The sequence below is a fragment of the Astatotilapia calliptera genome, chromosome 3 (genome assembly GCF_900246225.1).
Source record: "Astatotilapia calliptera chromosome 3, fAstCal1.2, whole genome shotgun sequence".
Lineage (NCBI taxonomy): Eukaryota > Metazoa > Chordata > Actinopteri > Cichliformes > Cichlidae > Astatotilapia > Astatotilapia calliptera.
The window spans coordinates 7569109-7588423 of NC_039304.1; the positions used below are offsets into that span (position 1 = coordinate 7569109).

Sequence of the window (19315 nt, forward strand, 5' to 3'; positions counted from 1 at the left end):
CAATGCTCACAACATTTTTCAAATTCTTAACTCTGAGGTTGCATTTCTCAAAATAGCTGATGCATGCAAACAGGAGAAAACAGGAATTTCTTTACAGCGATACTATTAAATTAAGTCAGCAGTGTAATGCATATGCATGTATAGATAGGTGGCAGTATATGTAGAAAGCAAAATCAAGAAAGCCAAAGAGCAGGCTGTAGGTGTGTTTGAGAGTCATAGAGACAAGGCGCAGGAAGGAGGGAGCTGAGCACACCAAGCCCACACCAAACCATCGAAGCTCGTGCAGCCAATGAATCTTCAGTTAACTCCTGCATGACAAAATATAGCACAAAAGAAAACAAAAGAGAGACACCTAGTGCCAGGATGATCTTGAGATAACCAAATGTGCAAAGAGGTGTAGCTCTCTCACAACCTTTAATTCATGTTTCAAAATGCCAATTTTCTTTGTATGAGAATAAACCATCACAATGATTGTAATACACTGTGTACTAGGGAATAATCGTTCACCTAACAAAGCAGGAAATATAAGCCCTGTCTTCCTGACAAGAAATTTAAAGCTTTACCCTCTTAAAATCTCAATTTCAAGAGATTAACTTGATTGACAGAGTCTGCAAAGACATTTAGAACAAAGCCTAACAGACACACAAAAGTCCACTATTCTGAGAAAGTTTCTAAAAACTTTGATGACTCCAGTTTCTATAATGTCAAGGAACCATGTTTGTTACTGCTGATGATTTATTCATCATCACTGAAATAAAGATTTTGAGTGATTTCAGGGATTTTGGAGACTAACTATAGTTTTTAGTTAAGTGTTTTGGTAAATGCACTTGGACCTCTTATTTAAAGGCTAAAACTAACACATTTATACTGAGTATAGTATATTTTGGATCTAATCATTGGTATATGTGGTTTGCATTTAGGTTGTAAGGTATCTAACTAGTGTGGAAAGAATAATATGAGCCTTTTAAAAAAAACTTTAGGGTATAAAACTTGCAGAATAAACAAAGGACAAAAGATACAAAAAACATTCATGCAATACTTGGCTGTCTTGTGGAGATCCATCAGATTCGGATGTTACTGTAAACAAAGATGTAGACAATCAGTGGTAGTTACTGTATATATTTGAAATGTCAACATATAGAATCAAAGCATTATGTACTATAAAGTAACATTTAGCCTTTCAGCTGGATAGATAAAGAGAGAGAGCGTTCAGTGTAAAGTATAATTTTACATACTTTTCAGGTCTTTTCCGTGATTCTTCCAATGTGCCCATGCAAGTAGAAGAGTCGTTATCCCAAGGATAATATTTGAAAGCATCAATGCAATAAAAGCAGGGCTGATATCATGTAATTTGGTGACACGAGAAGAATAAAGAAGAAATAAATAATTACATTTACATTACATCAGCTTAGGTATGTTAGACTTACTGATACAAAACATGCACGTCTTACTGCGAATTATGATTGTGGTTCCATTTGCAAACATTGTATGTCCACATGAAGTCACAGCACAATAGTAGGTCCCAGCATCGTCCAAGGTGAGGTTCCATATGAACCTCACCTTGCTGATTTCAGTCCTCCCATATGGAAAAGATACATATAAATCTTATAAAGTTTGTATCTGTCTTGTGTGAAACTTGTATGAAAAGCATATAAGAGTGAAAACAGATATAAGATCCCTTGAAAAATTATATAATGAAACTAGTATGTTTCGGATACTTACTAAAACAATATATGAAAGTAATGAGAAAGTGGCCAATTTCATGAGTAAATCATGTAAGCCTTATATGATTTACTCATGAAAGTGGCCACTTTCATGAGTAATCACATATAAGTTTTTACTATTTCTTTTCCATATGGGCTCTGACATGTGTTCTCATTTTCAGATGAATAAATCATCTCTGGAGCAGAATTCTCAGAGTTTTTTATCCATGTGATACTAGTATGTTCTGGTGCACACTGAGCAGAGGTAACTGAACAGCTGATAGTCACAGAGTCTGCTGACTGCACTTTCTGGGACTCTGACTGATGGATTACAGAGTCACTGATCAGGTTTGTACCTTGGAAAAGAAACCGTTGACCCAGTTATTAGCTTTGTAGTCAATTTGAGAGAAAGAAAAAAAGATAAATGAATGAATAAAAACTTTTGAAATGTAAACACATTGTACCTTTAATCAGGAGAAAGGTTCCTTGTCCAAATTCACACTTATTTAGTGTTAACACTCCACAGTAGTATGCACCAGTGTCGTCCCGTATAGTCTTGGATATGGTCAGATGACTCTTGAAGCTTTTAGATTTTAATTAAAAAAAATGCTGAGACGGTTCTTTGAATATTGTCAGATAATACAGATTTCTGGAAGAGCTGTACCACGAACAAGCCACTTACTAAAGGACCATTAGGTACACATAGAAACGTCCACTCCAAACTTACCCACCGTACACCTCCTATCAAGGAGAAGCAGCTGAAAAAACAAACTGTAAGAAGAACTACCTCAAAGCCAACTCTGAAGAACACTTAAAGGTTGGAAAGTCAGATTACGCTGATAACTAACCAATTACATCATGTTACAATGGATCTAAATACTTTTACTGAATTTTTCCATTTTTGTGTTTTGCACATTATATAGAAGCTAGTTTGTTACATCCATGAAATGCTGGTTTGCCATGCGCCATAATGTTATCATAATGTTGTCATAATTGGGGTGGCTGTGGCTCAGGTGGTAGAGCAGATCAGCTACTGATTGGAAGGTTGGTGGTTTGATTCCTGGCTCCTCCAGTCTGCATGCCAAATATCTTTGGGCAAGATACTAACCCCAAATTGCCCTCCGATGCGTTCATCGGAGTGTGAATGTGTGTGAACTTGAGTTTAGTGTGATTGCGTGAATGAGGCATGTTGTGTAGAGCGTTTTGAGTACTCCAGGAGAGTAGAAAAGCGCTATATAAGAATCAGTCCATTTACCATAATGTTGTCATAATGTTGCTATCTAAGGTCATTTAGGATACCGCAGAACAGGCCAGGAGAAAACAGAATGACATTATGGGTAAATGGTTTAAATGCATGGTTCTCATAATCCAGAATTGTGAAGGCTTTTTTTTACTCTACTGACTATATACTGCATTCACCTGCTTTTAGCACAGACAACAAATCAACCTCAGCAAACTGAGAGCCACAGATGCTGAGACATCCTGCTTAAACCACAAGGCATTTTTACTGTTAACAGCAAAGAGTCTATAAAAGTATCCTGCTTCTATAGTTAGAGTCAACAAGTAGAAATAACATGTCAAGACATATTTAGAAGACTTGACCTAATGTATGTTCACACCTTACACGTAATTACTGTGTGACAGAACCTGTTGGCTAACCTCACCAGCGCACAGAGGTTTAGGTGATTTCTTTTTCTTAGAAAAGGTCCACCCATTTGTGGTAAGTGCTTAAATTTGAGCTTCACTGCACCTAGCATTTGTTAGAAACTCTTTCAATAAGCAATGAATCAAATGTCATGAGTTACATTACTCTGATGAACCCTTGTCTTTTAAAAGTTCTGAATAGGATAAATAGTAATCTGTAACATATTGCATATCAAAAGTAACCCTCCTGAAACCTATTATTAAACGTGAACCCAAAACACAATAAATGGCCTGCATTTGTATAGCGCTTTTCTAGTCCATAGGACCCCAAAGCGCTTTACACTACATTCAGTCATTCACCCATTCACACACTGGTGATAGCAAGCTACATTGTAGCCACAGCTGCCCTGGGGCGCACTGACAATAACTGGATACACATGTAGAAACACATGTTTCTGCACATGTAGAAATCATGGAGATTGTGCAAACAGCTGTCACCATCCTTGTATCTTCTTCTGTGGTTCCCTATTACACACCCTCCTCTTTTCTTTTTTCTTTTTTGAGGGTTTGTTTCTTGTGTTTTTACTTCCTGGCTTTGTTCTTTGGGTTCCCTTTTAAGGTCTATTTTACAAAGAAAGTTTAACATGGACTGCATCTTTTGCTAATCTGCTTTCATAATTGTAACAGGTTACTTAAAATTCCAAGGAAACTCACCAATGAAATTGTACCATAATATAATCTTTTATGATTAGCTGATAAGGTCTGTGGCCCATTAGCCACTACTACCCAAGACTCTGTGAAACCAGCCATTTCAAGATGCTTGTCTAAGTGTGGTTGTATATAGACCACTAATTTGCACCTCCTCTTGCATGTTGAAGTGTCCTTAGAGAAGATACTTATCCTCAGTACCCCCAGGTTGTTTGTACACTTTACTTAAAAGGTCATTTTTAAATCAGGTCTCATGTTTGCCCCCTGCCTTGTGGAGTTCATTTGTCATTACAATACAATGTTAGGCCAGTATAACATTATGATGAAGTGCTTTCTTGCATGGCTCTCATAAACCACACATCAGAGTGCTTTTTTTTTGTTTTTACATGAGACAACAAATCAACCTGTGAAATACTGATGCTACAACATCCTGGTGAAACCACAGAGTATATTTTACTGTTAACTCCAAAGAGACTATAGAACAGCATCTCTTCTTTTTGATGGTACACATCAGCAAGAGGAAAGATGCTTCTCTGTGTAGCAAACAGAAAAATAACCCACCAAGAGTTGCTCATAATGAGTTTGACCTGGTATTTAGTAGATGTTATGCCAGTTAAGCAGCACTGAAAGATGGTTGGCTAATTTTGCATGCAGTGTGTTGAGGGGGCAGAATGCACAGCTGTGAATGTGAATCTTCTCTTTCAAATGTTGAGCTTGGTTGTTGACATGCATCATCATCATTCTGTGTTGAAACAGCATTGGTCACTTCATGCAAACCCCCCAAATACATTTTCAAAGAGCTTTTATTAATAAAGGGCAAACCTGTCATTTATACAATTTCAAACAAATTTAAAGTACATTCTTCTGAAACCTCCAGAGCAACTTAAATAAAGACAGTTTTGGTCCACTTCTTCACCTCTGTTCCTTCACACTGGAGTATACACACTCACTCTGGGTTTGATCTGTTTTTTTTCTTGATCTGTTAGTCTTGTGGTTGCGCAAAGCAGCGTAATGAAGGTTTTCTTTGTATTCGCTGTCTTGATGTAACTGGTGATAAAAAAAAAAAGAAAAAATGGTCCACCATTATTGTATAAGACGTTATAAGAAATTATTGTATAAAGAGCTAAACTGCAGCAGCTTACAGGAGAGAAAGAATAAAGATGCTATGCTATTATTAATTTTTATAGTAGAAAACAATTCCTACCTCTGTGCAAGTTGTAGAAGTTTCTGAGGGTGTTACAAAAGAAATTAAAACATTATTTTGATTTCAATGGAACAGGATGATCAAAACTTAATGTTGCCTTAAAAGAGTAACACTTACCTGCGCACCGCCTGTGCTGTTTGCTCAGTTTGTACAACTTGAATGCCAGAAAACCAGTCAGGATTGCAGTTAATGCCAAGGCTCCACTGAAGAAATGCACCAAGAGAAGAGATTCTGCTTTTTCTGCAGAGAGCAACACATATGACAGTGCTTTTAGTCTTTTTTTTCTGGTTTAGGAAAAAAAAGACTTAAACAATACCAACGTTCAAACAGTACTAACATGCCTGTTTCTACTGGTTGATAGGGGTTGTTGCAAATTGTTGGTCTTAATCATGATTATCACAAAAAGACACCAAATTAAAGAAATTTACTTTAGGCTGATATAGGACAGAATTCCAAAGTATCCATGAAAATGCATTTTACAATTATCTCCAGCTAATACGGATGCAGCAAGTCGGTGAAGTGGTCAGCAGTTATGCCTCACAGCAAGAAATGTAAACCTGCTGATAAACAGGAACCTTTCTGTCTGCAACAGAAAGGTTTATACAGTATGTTCTTCCTGAACCTGTATGTTTTCCTTTGGTTTCTCCAGCATCCTCACACAATTCATTTTTAATGGTCAGATAAGAAAGGCTAACAGCAGCCTGAGTTGGAAAATATGTTTATGAAAAATCGTTATTCTTGATGGGTTGTACGTATTATATCTAGATCTACTTTTATGCTTTAAGGAATTAATCCTACAAAGTTACTTACCCTTCACTGCAGTCCCACTTCCATACAGTATGTGTCCACATGAGGCCACAGCGCAATAGTGCTGAGAAAGATTCAGGCTCTTCATCGGCAAGTTGTACCCACAGGTGCTACCTTGTGTGTTGGGTTTCCTCTCACAGGGATTGTTCCTGCTTCCATTGGTGTAAATGATTCCTGGAAGAGTTGCTTCAGCCTTTCTGAACCAGTAAACACTGTGTTCTCCATCACAGGTCCCAGGTTGTACTGTACAGTTCAGAACCATAGAGTGCACTGGCTGTAGGGTTTCAGATGACAACTGGTAGACTAAAGCTTGGATGTTCTGATCTGAACCCTTTACACTGACAATTGTGCCTTCACAAAATTTAAAGTCATATAAATTGCTCATTACGCAGTAGTAAGTAGCTGAGTCTGAAGTTCTCAAATCTGATATCTTCAGTAAGTTTCCAGTACCCAGTGAAAAACGGGAAATGTTGAACGGATCCTGAAAAGTACCATTATGATTGTGCTTGTAGTATGTAGACATCAGCCTTGGTCTATTTCCTAAAGTTTGCTTATACCAGTAAAGCATCACTGCTGATTTGTCTTCACATTGGCATTCAAAAGTCAGAGTTTCCCCAACATGGGCTGGTTTAAAATGTAATGCTGTATTTTTCAAGAGCGTTGTATGAGCTGAGGAGAAAATGAGGACACAAATCACATAAATGTGAAAATAAATGTAATATATATCCAAAATATGCATCTTCCACCATAAGAATGCAACAAGCAAACATGTTGGTTTTAGGTTAAAATGAACAAGAAGAAGGTACAAAGCACAACTTACCCATATTTGCCACGAACAGACAGATGAAATACAAAGCACAGGTTGGAGGTGTCATCGTGCTTCAAATGCTGTGAGGAATGAACACAATCTGTATACGTTTTCCACTCTTCACAGAGAAGACTGTGTCTGATTGGCCAGTCAGTCTGAAGGTCCTATTTTGGAAACAGTCAAAATAAACTCTCTCCTTAGCAATAGATTGCATGGTTATATATATTTATACAATTCAATATCTATTTGCAATTCCAACAATATTTCTATTAAGTCAATTAACTATGATTACATGTATAAAATATAAAACATTATAAAGTTATATCCAACTTCACAAAAGCTTCAAAAGGTAAGTTTTTGTAATTAAACAAAACCATAGCGTTTAACTTTGTTATAACCCACAAATAAAGGAGAAATGAGGAAATTTAAAAAAATTACATCCCTGCTTGGTAATATTAGTACAGTCCAGCAGCGGGACAAGCAGTGTTTTCACTGAATTGGCATTGTTAGCAGTGTAACTTTAATTTTTACATTTTGCAAAGTTATTTGGTGGATTAGATTAAACCTTCAGGTCAGGGAATATGTTTGACAGCTCTGCACTAGAATAAGAATCACATAGAAATAATATACCATACATGGAAAATATCACAGTGGCCCATAGCGAGGGTGGGAGTTGGAGTCTTGTTGGTTTGATTAGCTTAGCAGCATCAGAAATGTTCATGATTCAAGTGTAGTTTAGGACATGAATGTCTTTTTTTTTTTTTTTTAATTAGTCACCTTCATTTTTCAATGGACACATTTGAGTTGGTTATGGGTACACATAACTGAAATGAGACAACTGACATCTGACCCATTTGGATAATCTCAAGAAGCCAGTGCACAATTCAAGCAACATAGCACCACTTATAATTGCTATCAGTGATTGCATTGGTAAGGGAACGCCTAAGACTGTTCACTGGTCGATAGACATCAACAGTATGATGTCAATGATGTCCATCTCTTGGTTTTATTTCATCACTTTATAAACCACTTCACTGTAAATTATGTTAAACAGTATCAAGTACATTTAGTGATTAAAACACTGTAAAGTGTTTGCCAAAGTAAATAAAGGAGCGCTTCAGTTCATGGAAAGCTGAATGTAACATGGTATTCACTTCAATACTGCATCTCCCACTGCATTAAACATGAACGTGCTACTCCGTTCAGACATTTTCTAAACAGGGTTGTTGCCACTAATGAGGTAACACGCAATACACAAAATGGCTTCCCTTGACTCTTCTGTCTGAACTTGAGCACACTGTGGCCTAGAAGCCACAGGCCAGCCTTCCTGTACACAAGCTAGGTCTCAAGTTTCCACCAGTGGAAACCTGTTCTCACCTTATTCACCACAGGACTCAAAACAAAAGTCAACTGCTATGCGCTGGCTACTTTAAAGGTTGCACCCTCCACTCAAGTCACTGGTTACACAGGAGTATTAATAGATCAGATGAGTTTTTTGTGTTTGTCTGTGTCAGCATCTATTTCTCACCATTACATTACATTGTTTCTACTCAGTGGTTTTGTTTGGTTTTGCTTTTTTTAACCGTAGTAAACAAACTGTACACTAATTTCTTTGTGTTGTGTCATAACTTTTGCAAAGTGTAAAGCCTCTTGTGGTCGTGGGCGACTGTTTTCACACATTTATTCCTGTTCACACTTCACCAACTACATTTAAGGTGTAGTTGAAAAATACTTTCACCACTGCATTTCATGCTGTTTTGGTTTTGAGATATGCATCTATAAGAGACATCATATTTTAAGATGGTCAAAACTTTGTAAAATTGCATTAGATCTTCCACACAGCTACAGTGGGGCATAAAAGTACTTAGTCAGCCATCAATTGTGCGAGTTCTCCCACATAAAAAGATGAGCGAGGCCTGTAATTTTCATCATAGATATACCTCAACTATGAGAGACAGAATTAGAAAAAACACCCTCAGAAAATCACATTGTCTAATTTTTAAAGAATTTATTTGCAAATCAGGGTGGAAAATAAGTATTTGCTCAATAACAAGACTTAATGTCAGTACTTTATTACAAACCATTCAAATGTTTAAACGTTTTCTTTAAGTCTTCAGAAGGTTTTCACACACAGTAGCTGGTATTTTGGCCCATTCGTCCATGCAGATCTCCTCTAGAGCAGTAATGTTTTGGGGCTGTCGCTGGGCTAGACAGACTTTCAACTCCCTCCAACGATTTTTTATGGGATTGAGATCTGGAGACTGACTAGGCAACTCCAGGACCTTAAAATGCTTCTTATGAAGCGACTCCTTTGTTACCCGTGCGTTGTGTTTGGGATCACTGTCGTGCTGAAAGACCCAGCCATGTTTCATCTTCAATGCTCTTGCTGATGGAAGGAGGTTTTCAATCAAAATCTGACGATACATGGCCCCCTTCATTCTTTCCTTTACATGGATCAGTCATCCTGGTCCCTTTACAGAAAAACAGCCCAAAGCATGATGTTTCCACCCCCATGCTTCACAGTAGGTATGGTGTTCTTTGGATGCAACTCAGCATTCTTTCTCCTCCAAACATGTAGAATTTTTACCAAAAAGTTCTATTTTGGTTTCATCTGACCATATGACATTTTCCCCATCCTTTTCTCGATCATCCAAATGCTCTCCAGCAAACTTCACACAGGCCTGGACATGTACTGGCTTAAGCTGGGGGACACAACTGGCACTGCAGGATTTGAGTCCCTGGTGGCGTAGCGTGTTATTGATAGAAGCTTTTGTTACTTTGGCCTCAGCTCTCAGCGCGTCATTCACAAAGTCCTCCCATGTGGTTCTGAGATTTTTGCTCACTGTTCTTGTGATTATTTTGACCCCATGGGGTGAGATCTTGCGTGAAGGAAATAATGGAAATAATTAGGTTGCTATAATAACATGTTACCATATGTTGCAAGTGCACTCCAGGCCAGCTAGCTGTTAACCAGACTGTTGACAGCTAGCCAAGTGACCTTTTCAGTTTCAGCTGACTGCAGGTTTCCCCAACTTCATAAACAGATCATGAAACTGATGTCATTGTTAGTCAGTGGTGCCAGTTTCAGTCATTATGCAAATGTACCGTTTTTACGGTTGGGAAAATCAGCAGTCAGCTGAGACTGAAGAGGTCAAGTGGATGAGTGATGAAACATTTCTCTCATGGCTACGTCCAGATGAACAGAAATAACTTTTTGGGATTTTGTTACCTGGATGATTGAGCATGCATCAAGACATCTGACTTGTATAGTTAAGTTATAATTCTTTTCATAGCTATCGTATCTTCATCTCCTGAAATACAAAAACTTAATCAAAATTACGTTTTGAAAATGTAAAATAGATGGATAAAATTTACAGAATGTTTGAGCCCTCAGACAGACTGCAAATCAACTTTGTGTCAATGATTCCCACAAAGACGACAGTTTACTGTGTTAGCATCCCATCTGAGTGGGGTTTGAAAGTTTTTGTCCTTCTGTGGGAGATGTGACCAAGAATCTGTCGTATTACTAATGATAGCCTGTGCTGTCTGACCTGTACGTTCTTAAAACTATGATGGCAACTTTTCAAACAAATTTTTTACACTAAGGTGTGGACCCTCCTCTTTTGGAGTGCCCATTTTAAAGCACACTTTTGGAGGAGAGATGTAAAATGAATAATAGAAAATAGTTTGTTTTTGTGGACAATGTATCAATCACGTGAGAATAAGTGTGATAGCTGCCTATGAGTGGCTTTTTATTTGAAAAGTCAGTAATGAGTGTGCAGTTTATACAGATGTGTTTTCAGGAGCTGAGCTCCACAACCTATTTCTGTCTCTCAGTAATATTGGTATTTGAATGTAACAGTGCAAAGAAGAGCATTTGCCCAACACAGGCAATAATTGCCACGTATGTATTAAAGTTATTTTTTATAGCGAGCAAAGTGGTTTGTAGAGTCACAGCAAACAATTCCACACGTTCACATCTCAGTCACCCACAAAAAGAAAGGTAGCACAGCATTCTTCAGGACAATTTGTGAAATGGAAAGACTTTCATCCAAAAGTAGCATTATTTTAAAACAGTACATTTTGTTTCTACAGTGCAATGTACAGTAAATAACTGAAGAGAAATACATTCTGTTAGTGGTAAGCAGGGTTTTAAATATGACATTCCATGGAAATCATGCTGGTTTTTGAATCTTAAGTATATAAAAATATAGTTTAGGTGAAGTTGCCGAAATGTACTAAGCTTCAGTGACTGAGAAAGATGTCCAATCAGGAAGAACCTGCAGAAACTCTTAAAGGCGCAAGAAACAAACAGAACAAAATCCAGCAACCATCATGAGCGTTGCAAGACATTGGTAAGCCATTATTTGTCATAGCTTGGTCGTATTCCCATGATGAAACTTTGATGTTCTGTTGTCAGGGTTTGAGTGTAGAGTAAATTACAGCGTCTCCATTGGCTTTTACTGTAGGTTGTCTGGGCCTGATACTACTGTGAGCCAAACCCACAGATGTATAGACGACTGTATCACCAGTCTGTGAACAAAGGAAATTCCAATAAAATAATCTATTGCTCTTTGATGACTGGGATAGGCCATCATGGGGCTGATGGATGGATTAAGACAAACTCTCACCTGATCGCCTTCATCGGCCGCTTCTGTGAAAAACAAAAGCATTAAAAGATACCAATAGTTAGTAGTTACTGCAGAATAACAGAATGTGGATATCGTCCTGCATAAAGTTTTACACACCTGCAGATTTTTTCATTCTTGTCTTGCAAAATGTCACTGCAAGGAGGAGCGTCACAGTTCCAAGACCCATGTTTGACAGCATCAGTGCAATAACGGTCAGACTCAGTGATATGCTTTCAGTGTCTGCTGTAAACATGATACATGATTTAACATTTAAAATTTGATTTAGAGAAAACTAATTGTGACAAATTGGATTTTTGTAAGTTTAGCTACTTACTCTGACCACAGGCATTTCTTTTTCTACACAAATGAGCCAAATTCAAACAGCAGAGAAACAGATAAAAATGAATAAATAAATAAATTAAACACCATATTTAGAATTCCCTTTATAACGTTCTCTGTGATAACCTGGTGGCAAGTGAAAACCTTATCTCATCTCTGATCTCTTCAAAGCTACCACATTTCTTTGACGAACACTTATCTCGGAGAGGAGGATCTGCCACTTGACTGAGCGGTTTGTGGGGTTTGGGGTTATTTTTAAAGGGTTTAATTTGATCTGACATTCTGATAAAAAGGACAAATCTGGCAAAGTTTCACAGACTTGTTGTCTTTGGATCTAATCTACTGGAAACTACACTTTAAAGAAACACATTTAAAAACCGTTGAACCTTAAAGTGGAAGCCTTAAAAAGTTGAAAAAAGCACTGCAAGTGTCTTACCATTATTGATTGTTGTCCCATTTCCAAGCAGTATTTGTCCACATGCATTGACAGCACAGTAGTAGACCCCAGCGTCATCCAGGCTCCTGACGACAAAGTTGTACACGCAGGTAGTTCGTCCTCTGTCAGTTCTCTGGGAGATGTTGTTCTTATTGTCAGAGCAATAAATCATCTCTGGAGCAGAACCATCCGAGTTTTTCAGCCACATGAAACTAGTGAGTTCTGCTGTGCATTGAGCAGAGTGAACAGAACAGCTGAGAGTCACAGAGTCTCCGGACCTCACTGACTTTGATTCTGGCTGCTGGACGACAGAGTCGCTGATTGTCTTTGCACCTTGGAAAACAAACCATTTGGACTGTGATTGTTAGCATTGTGTTCATATTCAGTTGAAATTATGTGAAATGCAAACATGTCCAAACATACCTGTCAACATCAGAAATGTTCCTGACCCAAACTGAACCTCACTTATGTGTAAGACTCCACAGAAGTATGTTCCAACATCTTCCCATGATGTTTTATTTATGGTCAGATGATTGTTAGTCATGTCAAATTTAACTGAAGAACGGTTAACAAATTCTTCACTGAACTCTCTCACATTATACTGAGAATTAGTTTTTACCACCAGCTGTAGTTTCCTCCCTGTAGTCACCTTGTACCACACGGTTTTCTTTGATGCGCTCTTTATGAAGCATTTAATAGTAGCTGAGTCGCCAATCTTCACTGTTTTCAAAGATTCAGGCTGAGAGATGTCACTTAACTGTGCTGCACCTGAAATAATTCAGACAGACTCAGTTTCACACAAATGAAGATCAAAAGTTTACACAAGTAAATTTCTTTTACTTACATAATGAGCAGATCAGGAAAACGTTCACAAAGAACATCTTCATCTTGTCTCCTTCTTCAGTACAGCAGTCCACACCTAATGAAGCAGCAGTATACTTCTCAGATTTAAAAACGCCAGCTTGTCCTACATTTTGCCACATCTGACAGGTCTGATTGGTTCATCACCATCACACTGCAGAACATGATTGGCTCTGTCGAGTAACGTGGCGTAATGAGAGAGATTGAGGTCCCCCTGGCCGCCCCCTGCCTTCAAAGCTGAGGGGGTTAAAGGACTTGGCATTCAGCCTTGTGTGTTAAAAAAGATCAGAGTGCTAAAACAGAGCTTTTTCCTACAGTTTTTTGATCATCTTCATTCGTAATCAAAGACAAATCACAAATGTAAGTGATCAATGTGCAGAGAAATGCAGTTTGAGTTTTGGAAATGTCTCTTCTAATGTTTAGAGTTTTGTGTGTAGACATGAGCCATAATCAACCTTTTGTATTCATCTGTTGGACTGAGAAGATAAGAACTGTGTCACCAACCCATCATTATACTTTTGAACGAGTGTCAAACACAGGTTGATGGTTCATGTGGTTTTTCCGGGATTGTATTGAGTAAATTGTGCTTGAAAAACACAGTTTTAAAGAGAAAAAGTATTTGGATTAAAAGTGAATTTACTAATGAAATCTAAAATGAATGAAACTTGAAGTGAAGAATGATACGGTGTGGTGGAAGATCAGTTGACCTGATTGATTGACTATATATTAGAGAGAGAGAGAGATGTGGCGAGTCAGCACTTGACAAAGTCTAAACTGGGATGGATGGAGGTGTTGTGGGTCAGTTCTCAGCGGTCCTGTGAGATTAACAGCAAAGAGGTAGCAGACTGCCCACAATCTGGACTTCCTGTGATGTCAATAATCCAGTCATTCATAACACAAAGAAAATCCAGGCATATCTTGAGTATTTTTGAGTATTTTTACTGAGCACATTACATACTCCAGCTGTTGTTTGTGTATACTGAGGTGTAATAAAGCATTTGATTTTTTTCCCCATGTTTTTTACACTTAATGTTTCAGTTTGTACTTAACTGTACTGCACCTGAAATGCGATCCACATTCGTACGTATATACGCAGCTAATCAAGTGGTTGACAGGCTATGACAGCGTCCTTATGTGCCGACACCAGTGTTTTAGCTAGCAAAGCGGTGTAGCTGATGTGGAGTGAAGCCGCGTTAATGACGACGTGTACAACCATTGGAGATGTGAGCAGGACAGACGGAAATTGAAGGAAAAATTGTGGACTTTATACCAGTTTTTAAATTGTGTTGATAGACCACGTAAAACCAGAGTTATGATAAAAATATGCAATGTTTTGTTTTCTTCCTGAATACTATCGTTGTTTATATTTACTGCAGGAAGAAACGGTAAAAATGGCGTTTTATAAGGAAAATGCTCGAAAGCGCTCTCCACCCGTGAGCAAAAACAAAAACAAAAAAACCCGACCCTTTCCTATTGGTGGAAAAATGTACCATGTTGACCAATCAAAAAATGATATGGCAACATGGCATTTAGTTGTTTAGGAAGGGGGAAGTTTTAGGAGTGATGGCGGTGTTTTGAGATGTGAGAGATTTGCGACGTTTAGCGCAAATCTTGTGTAGTTAGTGTGTAGTGTAGTCAATAGTTTTGTTGTGTGTGTCAGAACAATGAGGCGACTGCTGAATGTTACAGGTGTTACAGGAGTGATACATCTCCTGCTGTCAGGCCTGCAGGTATCAGGCTGTTGTTCTCCTTTATCTCATAGTGGACAGAAATTATTTTTGGAGTGGCACAAATAATTTGTGTGGCAGCAAATTTGATGCAGAACACCTGATTGTTCTGTAAATAGTTTGAAATGTTTATTTAAAAATGCCTTGGCTGCATTTTCAGGTAAACAGCTGCAAAACACTTTGTTTGCATAACTCAGTTACTTTTTTGAAGAAGTAACTATAGAATTAATTGCCCAACATTGGTCACTATATACTGTATTTTGCAGACAGTTACAGGAATCTCTCCCAGACCACAGACTCATAATACAATTCATATATATATATATATATATATATATATATATATATATATATATATATATATATATATATATATATATTAGGGGTGCAACGATACACAAAATTCACGGTTCGGTTCAATACTTTGGTGTCACGGTTCGATATTTTTTCGATACAAAAAAAAATGTTCATGCCTTTTTAATTTGTCATTTATTAAAATTATAAATATATATTTTAACTCAAAAGGTACAGTTTTTAAATTTAATGTTGCTGACACAACAAAGTAATAAAAAATAAATAAATCTATCTGATCGAGAAATCACTCATGTTTGGAAAAGAGAGTTTATTACAGAGAAATGGCTCTTTCCAAAATAAAAGCTATACTATACGCTTCTTCTGGGCTATATTCTCAGCAGCATATTAAACATATCAGGTCCCCATAAGGAGAATCATGTGCTAACGGCTGTCTAAATGACTCGGGTAAAGTTTGTAGCATGCGTGCTTGTTGTTTTTGTCTGCTTCCACTTGTCTTCGCACTAGGATGATGTCAGAGTAAATGTGCAGTCATATTCGTTTTGTTCCCTCTAGTGCTGTCAGCGTTAATCTCGTTGAAATGACGTTAACGCCACAACACAGCAAATCTCTGTTAACGAGCTACCGCGGATCGCCCCATTCGTGGGGCTGGACGGCGTCAACACGTTAATGAGCTAACTGCGCTAACGCAGTAGTTCCCACCAATGTAATTGAGCATTGCATGGCACATCCAACATACTGTTTTACTTTTGTCCATGACCCGCTTACCTTCAGGGTCATACGTCACATGAAAACCAAAATAATTCCAAACGCCAGATCTGAATGAGGGTGGGGGAGGTTCAATTTGCCATGTTGGAAGGAGAGCTTAACTTCTGTCTCGCTAGCTTGCCCTGCGCTCAGTGAATCTGCGTTCGACTACTGCGCCTAGGCTGCACTGTCGAGCGCAGATCCACTGAGCGCTCAACACAGACAGCATCATCAGAAGAAAAGTTGATAAAATAAATTAAAAATTTTGTATTGTTCGATACATATGCGTACCGAACCGAAAGCACTGTATCGAACGGTTCAATATCGATACGAGTATCGTTGCACCCCTAATATATATATATATATATATATATATATATATATATATATATATATATATATATATATATATATCCTATTTCAGGTCAGTTCCTCTCGCACTCAACGATCCTTCTCCTATCGCACTTGGGGCTATGTACCCAATCTGTTAATGCAGCACTACAGACAATACCTACAACCACGATTACCGACACTAAGAAGCTGATCTACAATATGGCAGCAGTGATCAGTGAGATGCTTGGCTACAAGTTGAACAGCCACAAGGGGCAGTACCCTCCATGGAGAAGGAGGCTAGAGGGCAAGATCAAAGTAGCACGGAGGGAGGTTAGCCAACTAACGGAGTTGCAGAAAGGTGCGACAAAGAAGGTGCATAAGAAATACAGCAAGCTGTCCATACCTGAGGCCTTGGAAACTGCCAAGCAAAGACTCACAGCCTTGGCCAGCCACTTGAGGAGGTACACCAGGGAGATAGAAGGCAGGGGAATAAACCAGCTGTTCTCCACAGAACCAGCAAAGGTGTACTCTCAGTGGCAAGGGAACAATAATAATAAGAGAACAGCACCACCAAGGCTGGAGACGGAGCAATACTGGAAGAGCATATGGGAGAAGGACGCAACCCATAACGGCAATGCTCAGTGGCTAGTGGATCTGAGGGCAGACCACAGCGACCTCCCTGAACAGGGTCCAGTAACCATCACAGTGGCAGATATCCAAGAAAGGGTCTCCAGTATGAAGAGTTGGACAGCACCAGGGCCTGACATGGTTCACGCCTACTGGCTGAAGAAGCTGACTGCACTCCACGAGCGTCTGGCAGCACAAATGAACCAGCTGCTAGTTAACGAGAGACACCCGGAATGGCTAACCGAAGGTCGGACGGTCCTGATCCCCAAGGACCCCAAGAAGGGACCGGTCCCCTCCAACTACCGACCAATAACCTGCCTCAGTACTACATGGAAGCTCCTGTCAGGCATCATATCGGCTAAGATGAACAGGCACATGGATCAATACATGAGTGGGACACAGAAAGGAATTGGCAAAAATACCACAGGCGCAAAACACCAGCTACTGATAGACAGAACAGTCAGCCGAGACTGCAAGACCAGACTGACCAACCTGTGCACTGCCTGGATTGATTACAAGAAGGCCTATGACTCAATGTCCCACAGCTGGATACTGGAATGCCTAGAATTGTACAAGATCAATGGGACCCTAAGAGCCTTCATCAGGAACTCAATGGGGATGTGGCGTACAACACTAGAGGCCAACTCCAAGCCCATAGCACAAGTCACCATCAAGTGTGGGATCTACCAAGGAGATGCTCTGTCCCCACTGCTGTTCTGCATAGGCCTGAACCCCCTCAGTGAGATCATTAACAAGACTGGCTACGGATACCGACTACGGAACGGAGCAGTTGTCAGCCACCTCCTGTACATGGATGACATCAAGCTGTATGCCAAGAGTGAACGAGACATCAGTTCACTGATCCACACTACCAGGCTATACAGCAATGACATTGGAATGTCGTTCGGACTGGAGAAGTGTAGTCGGATGGTAACAAAGAGAGGGAAGGTAGTCAGAACTGAGGGGATTGAACTACCAGAAGGCAACATTGCAGACATAGAGGACAGTTACAAGTACCTGGGGATCCCGCAGGAAAATGGGAACCATGAAGAGGCCGCTAGCAAGGCTGCAACCACCAAGTACCTGCAGAGGGTCAGGCAAGTCCTGAGGAGTCAGCTGAATGGTAAGAACAAGATCCGGTCCATCAACACGTACGCCCTGCCCGTGATTGCTAAGAACTACAGGTTGATGTTTAACGTACTGTGCGCGTCTAAAGCAAGAGGCTTTTGATAAGAACTCAGGTTGATGTTTAGCGCCCCGTGAGGACATCTCGGTGCGTTAACGCAGGAGACGTTTGTTATGGATTAATAGAATCGGTGTTTCATCCGTGGCGGTGTTTGATCCGTCTTAGTTATTAAAAAAAAAAAAAGTGGCGGTGTTTGATCCGTTTTAGTTATTAGAAAAAGTGGCGGTGTTTGATCCGTTTTAGTTATTAGAAAAGTGGCGGTGTGTGATCCGTCCCCGTGCATTAAAGCAGGAAATGTGTGTTACTATTAGTTAGAAAGCGGGGTTTAAGGTTTTGTGGCGGCTGAGGGCCGTGTATATGTTCTGAGTTTGGCAACTCAACCCATCTTCGGACGCGTCGTTGGGTCCTGTGGGACAGGAGCCAGGTTGGTAACCTGGGCACTGGGGACGCCTTAAATAACTAAAGCTAGGTGTTGGATCCTAGTCGTGGTTGATAACGTGCATGAGAGTGGGGGCGAGTGGCTTTGTTTAGTGAGAGAATGACTGCTTGGCTAGGCCCATTAATTGCAGTGTGTGTTGACTGTGTAGTGTGTGTGAAAGCGCCGTTAGAGTCGGTGTCTCGTCTGAAGTACGGGAGTCAATTAAAGTAACAAAAGAATTCGTGTCTAAAAGTGTGTGTTTGTGGTGTGCAGAAATCGCGGCAGGGGGGCCGTGTCGCGAATTGTTACAAACTATGAAGTCAATTGGGGGTTTAATTTGGTTTTATATTTTTTAGGGGAAAAGAAACCGCGGTATCAAGTCCGTGGCGCAGTTTGAATAATTTGTGAGGTGCGCGAGCGGACGGCACCCCGCTCTGTGTGCCGCTTAGAGCGTTCTCCTGAATCAGCAGAAGTGTCTCGCAGAAAGTTTGAATGGGACTGCGAGAAGCATGAGGTGTGTGTGAGCCAGCCTCGAGAGGCGGGATCACAGGTGGAACGAACGAAGAGTAAAATGTGCGTGTGTGTGAGAGAGAAAGAAAAGGTGGGGGCTAGTGACCAGCCTGTGAGTGTGTGTGAATTCCTTGATGACAAAAAGGGAGACAAAGTAGATTAGTTGATTTTTGTGAAATAATAAATAGTCAAGAAATCGTAGTGATCAAATAGGAGAAAGTGAACTGAAAATAAAGAAAGAAAATAAACAGTGGATTAGTGTTAAAGTAATGATAAACAAATTGATAAAATTAACAGTGACATTTAAAGGTGAC

At 39.5% G+C, this 19315-nt stretch overlaps 2 protein-coding genes across 2 annotated transcripts; both read right to left on the reverse strand.

Moving 5' to 3' along the window:
- Nucleotides 1-4922: 4922 nt before the first annotated feature.
- LOC113018455 (uncharacterized) lies at nt 4923-6922 on the reverse strand. The gene is made up of 5 exons (XM_026161518.1): nt 6887-6922; nt 6070-6735; nt 5377-5499; nt 5260-5282; nt 4923-5102 (listed from the first exon to the last, which is right to left on the reverse strand). The coding sequence occupies exons 1-5, from the start codon at nt 6888-6890 to the stop codon at nt 4968-4970; spliced, it is 951 nt and encodes a 316-aa protein (XP_026017303.1). The 5' UTR covers nt 6891-6922; the 3' UTR covers nt 4923-4967.
- A 2057-nt stretch (nt 6923-8979) lies between these two features.
- On the reverse strand, nt 8980-13167 carry LOC113011768 (uncharacterized). Its single transcript, XM_026151503.1, has 4 exons — nt 13125-13167; nt 12704-13048; nt 12281-12613; nt 8980-9260 (listed from the first exon to the last, which is right to left on the reverse strand). Exons 1-4 carry the CDS (start codon nt 13165-13167, stop codon nt 8980-8982), a joined length of 1002 nt encoding a protein of 333 aa, XP_026007288.1.
- Between the last annotated feature and the right edge of the window lie 6148 nt (nt 13168-19315).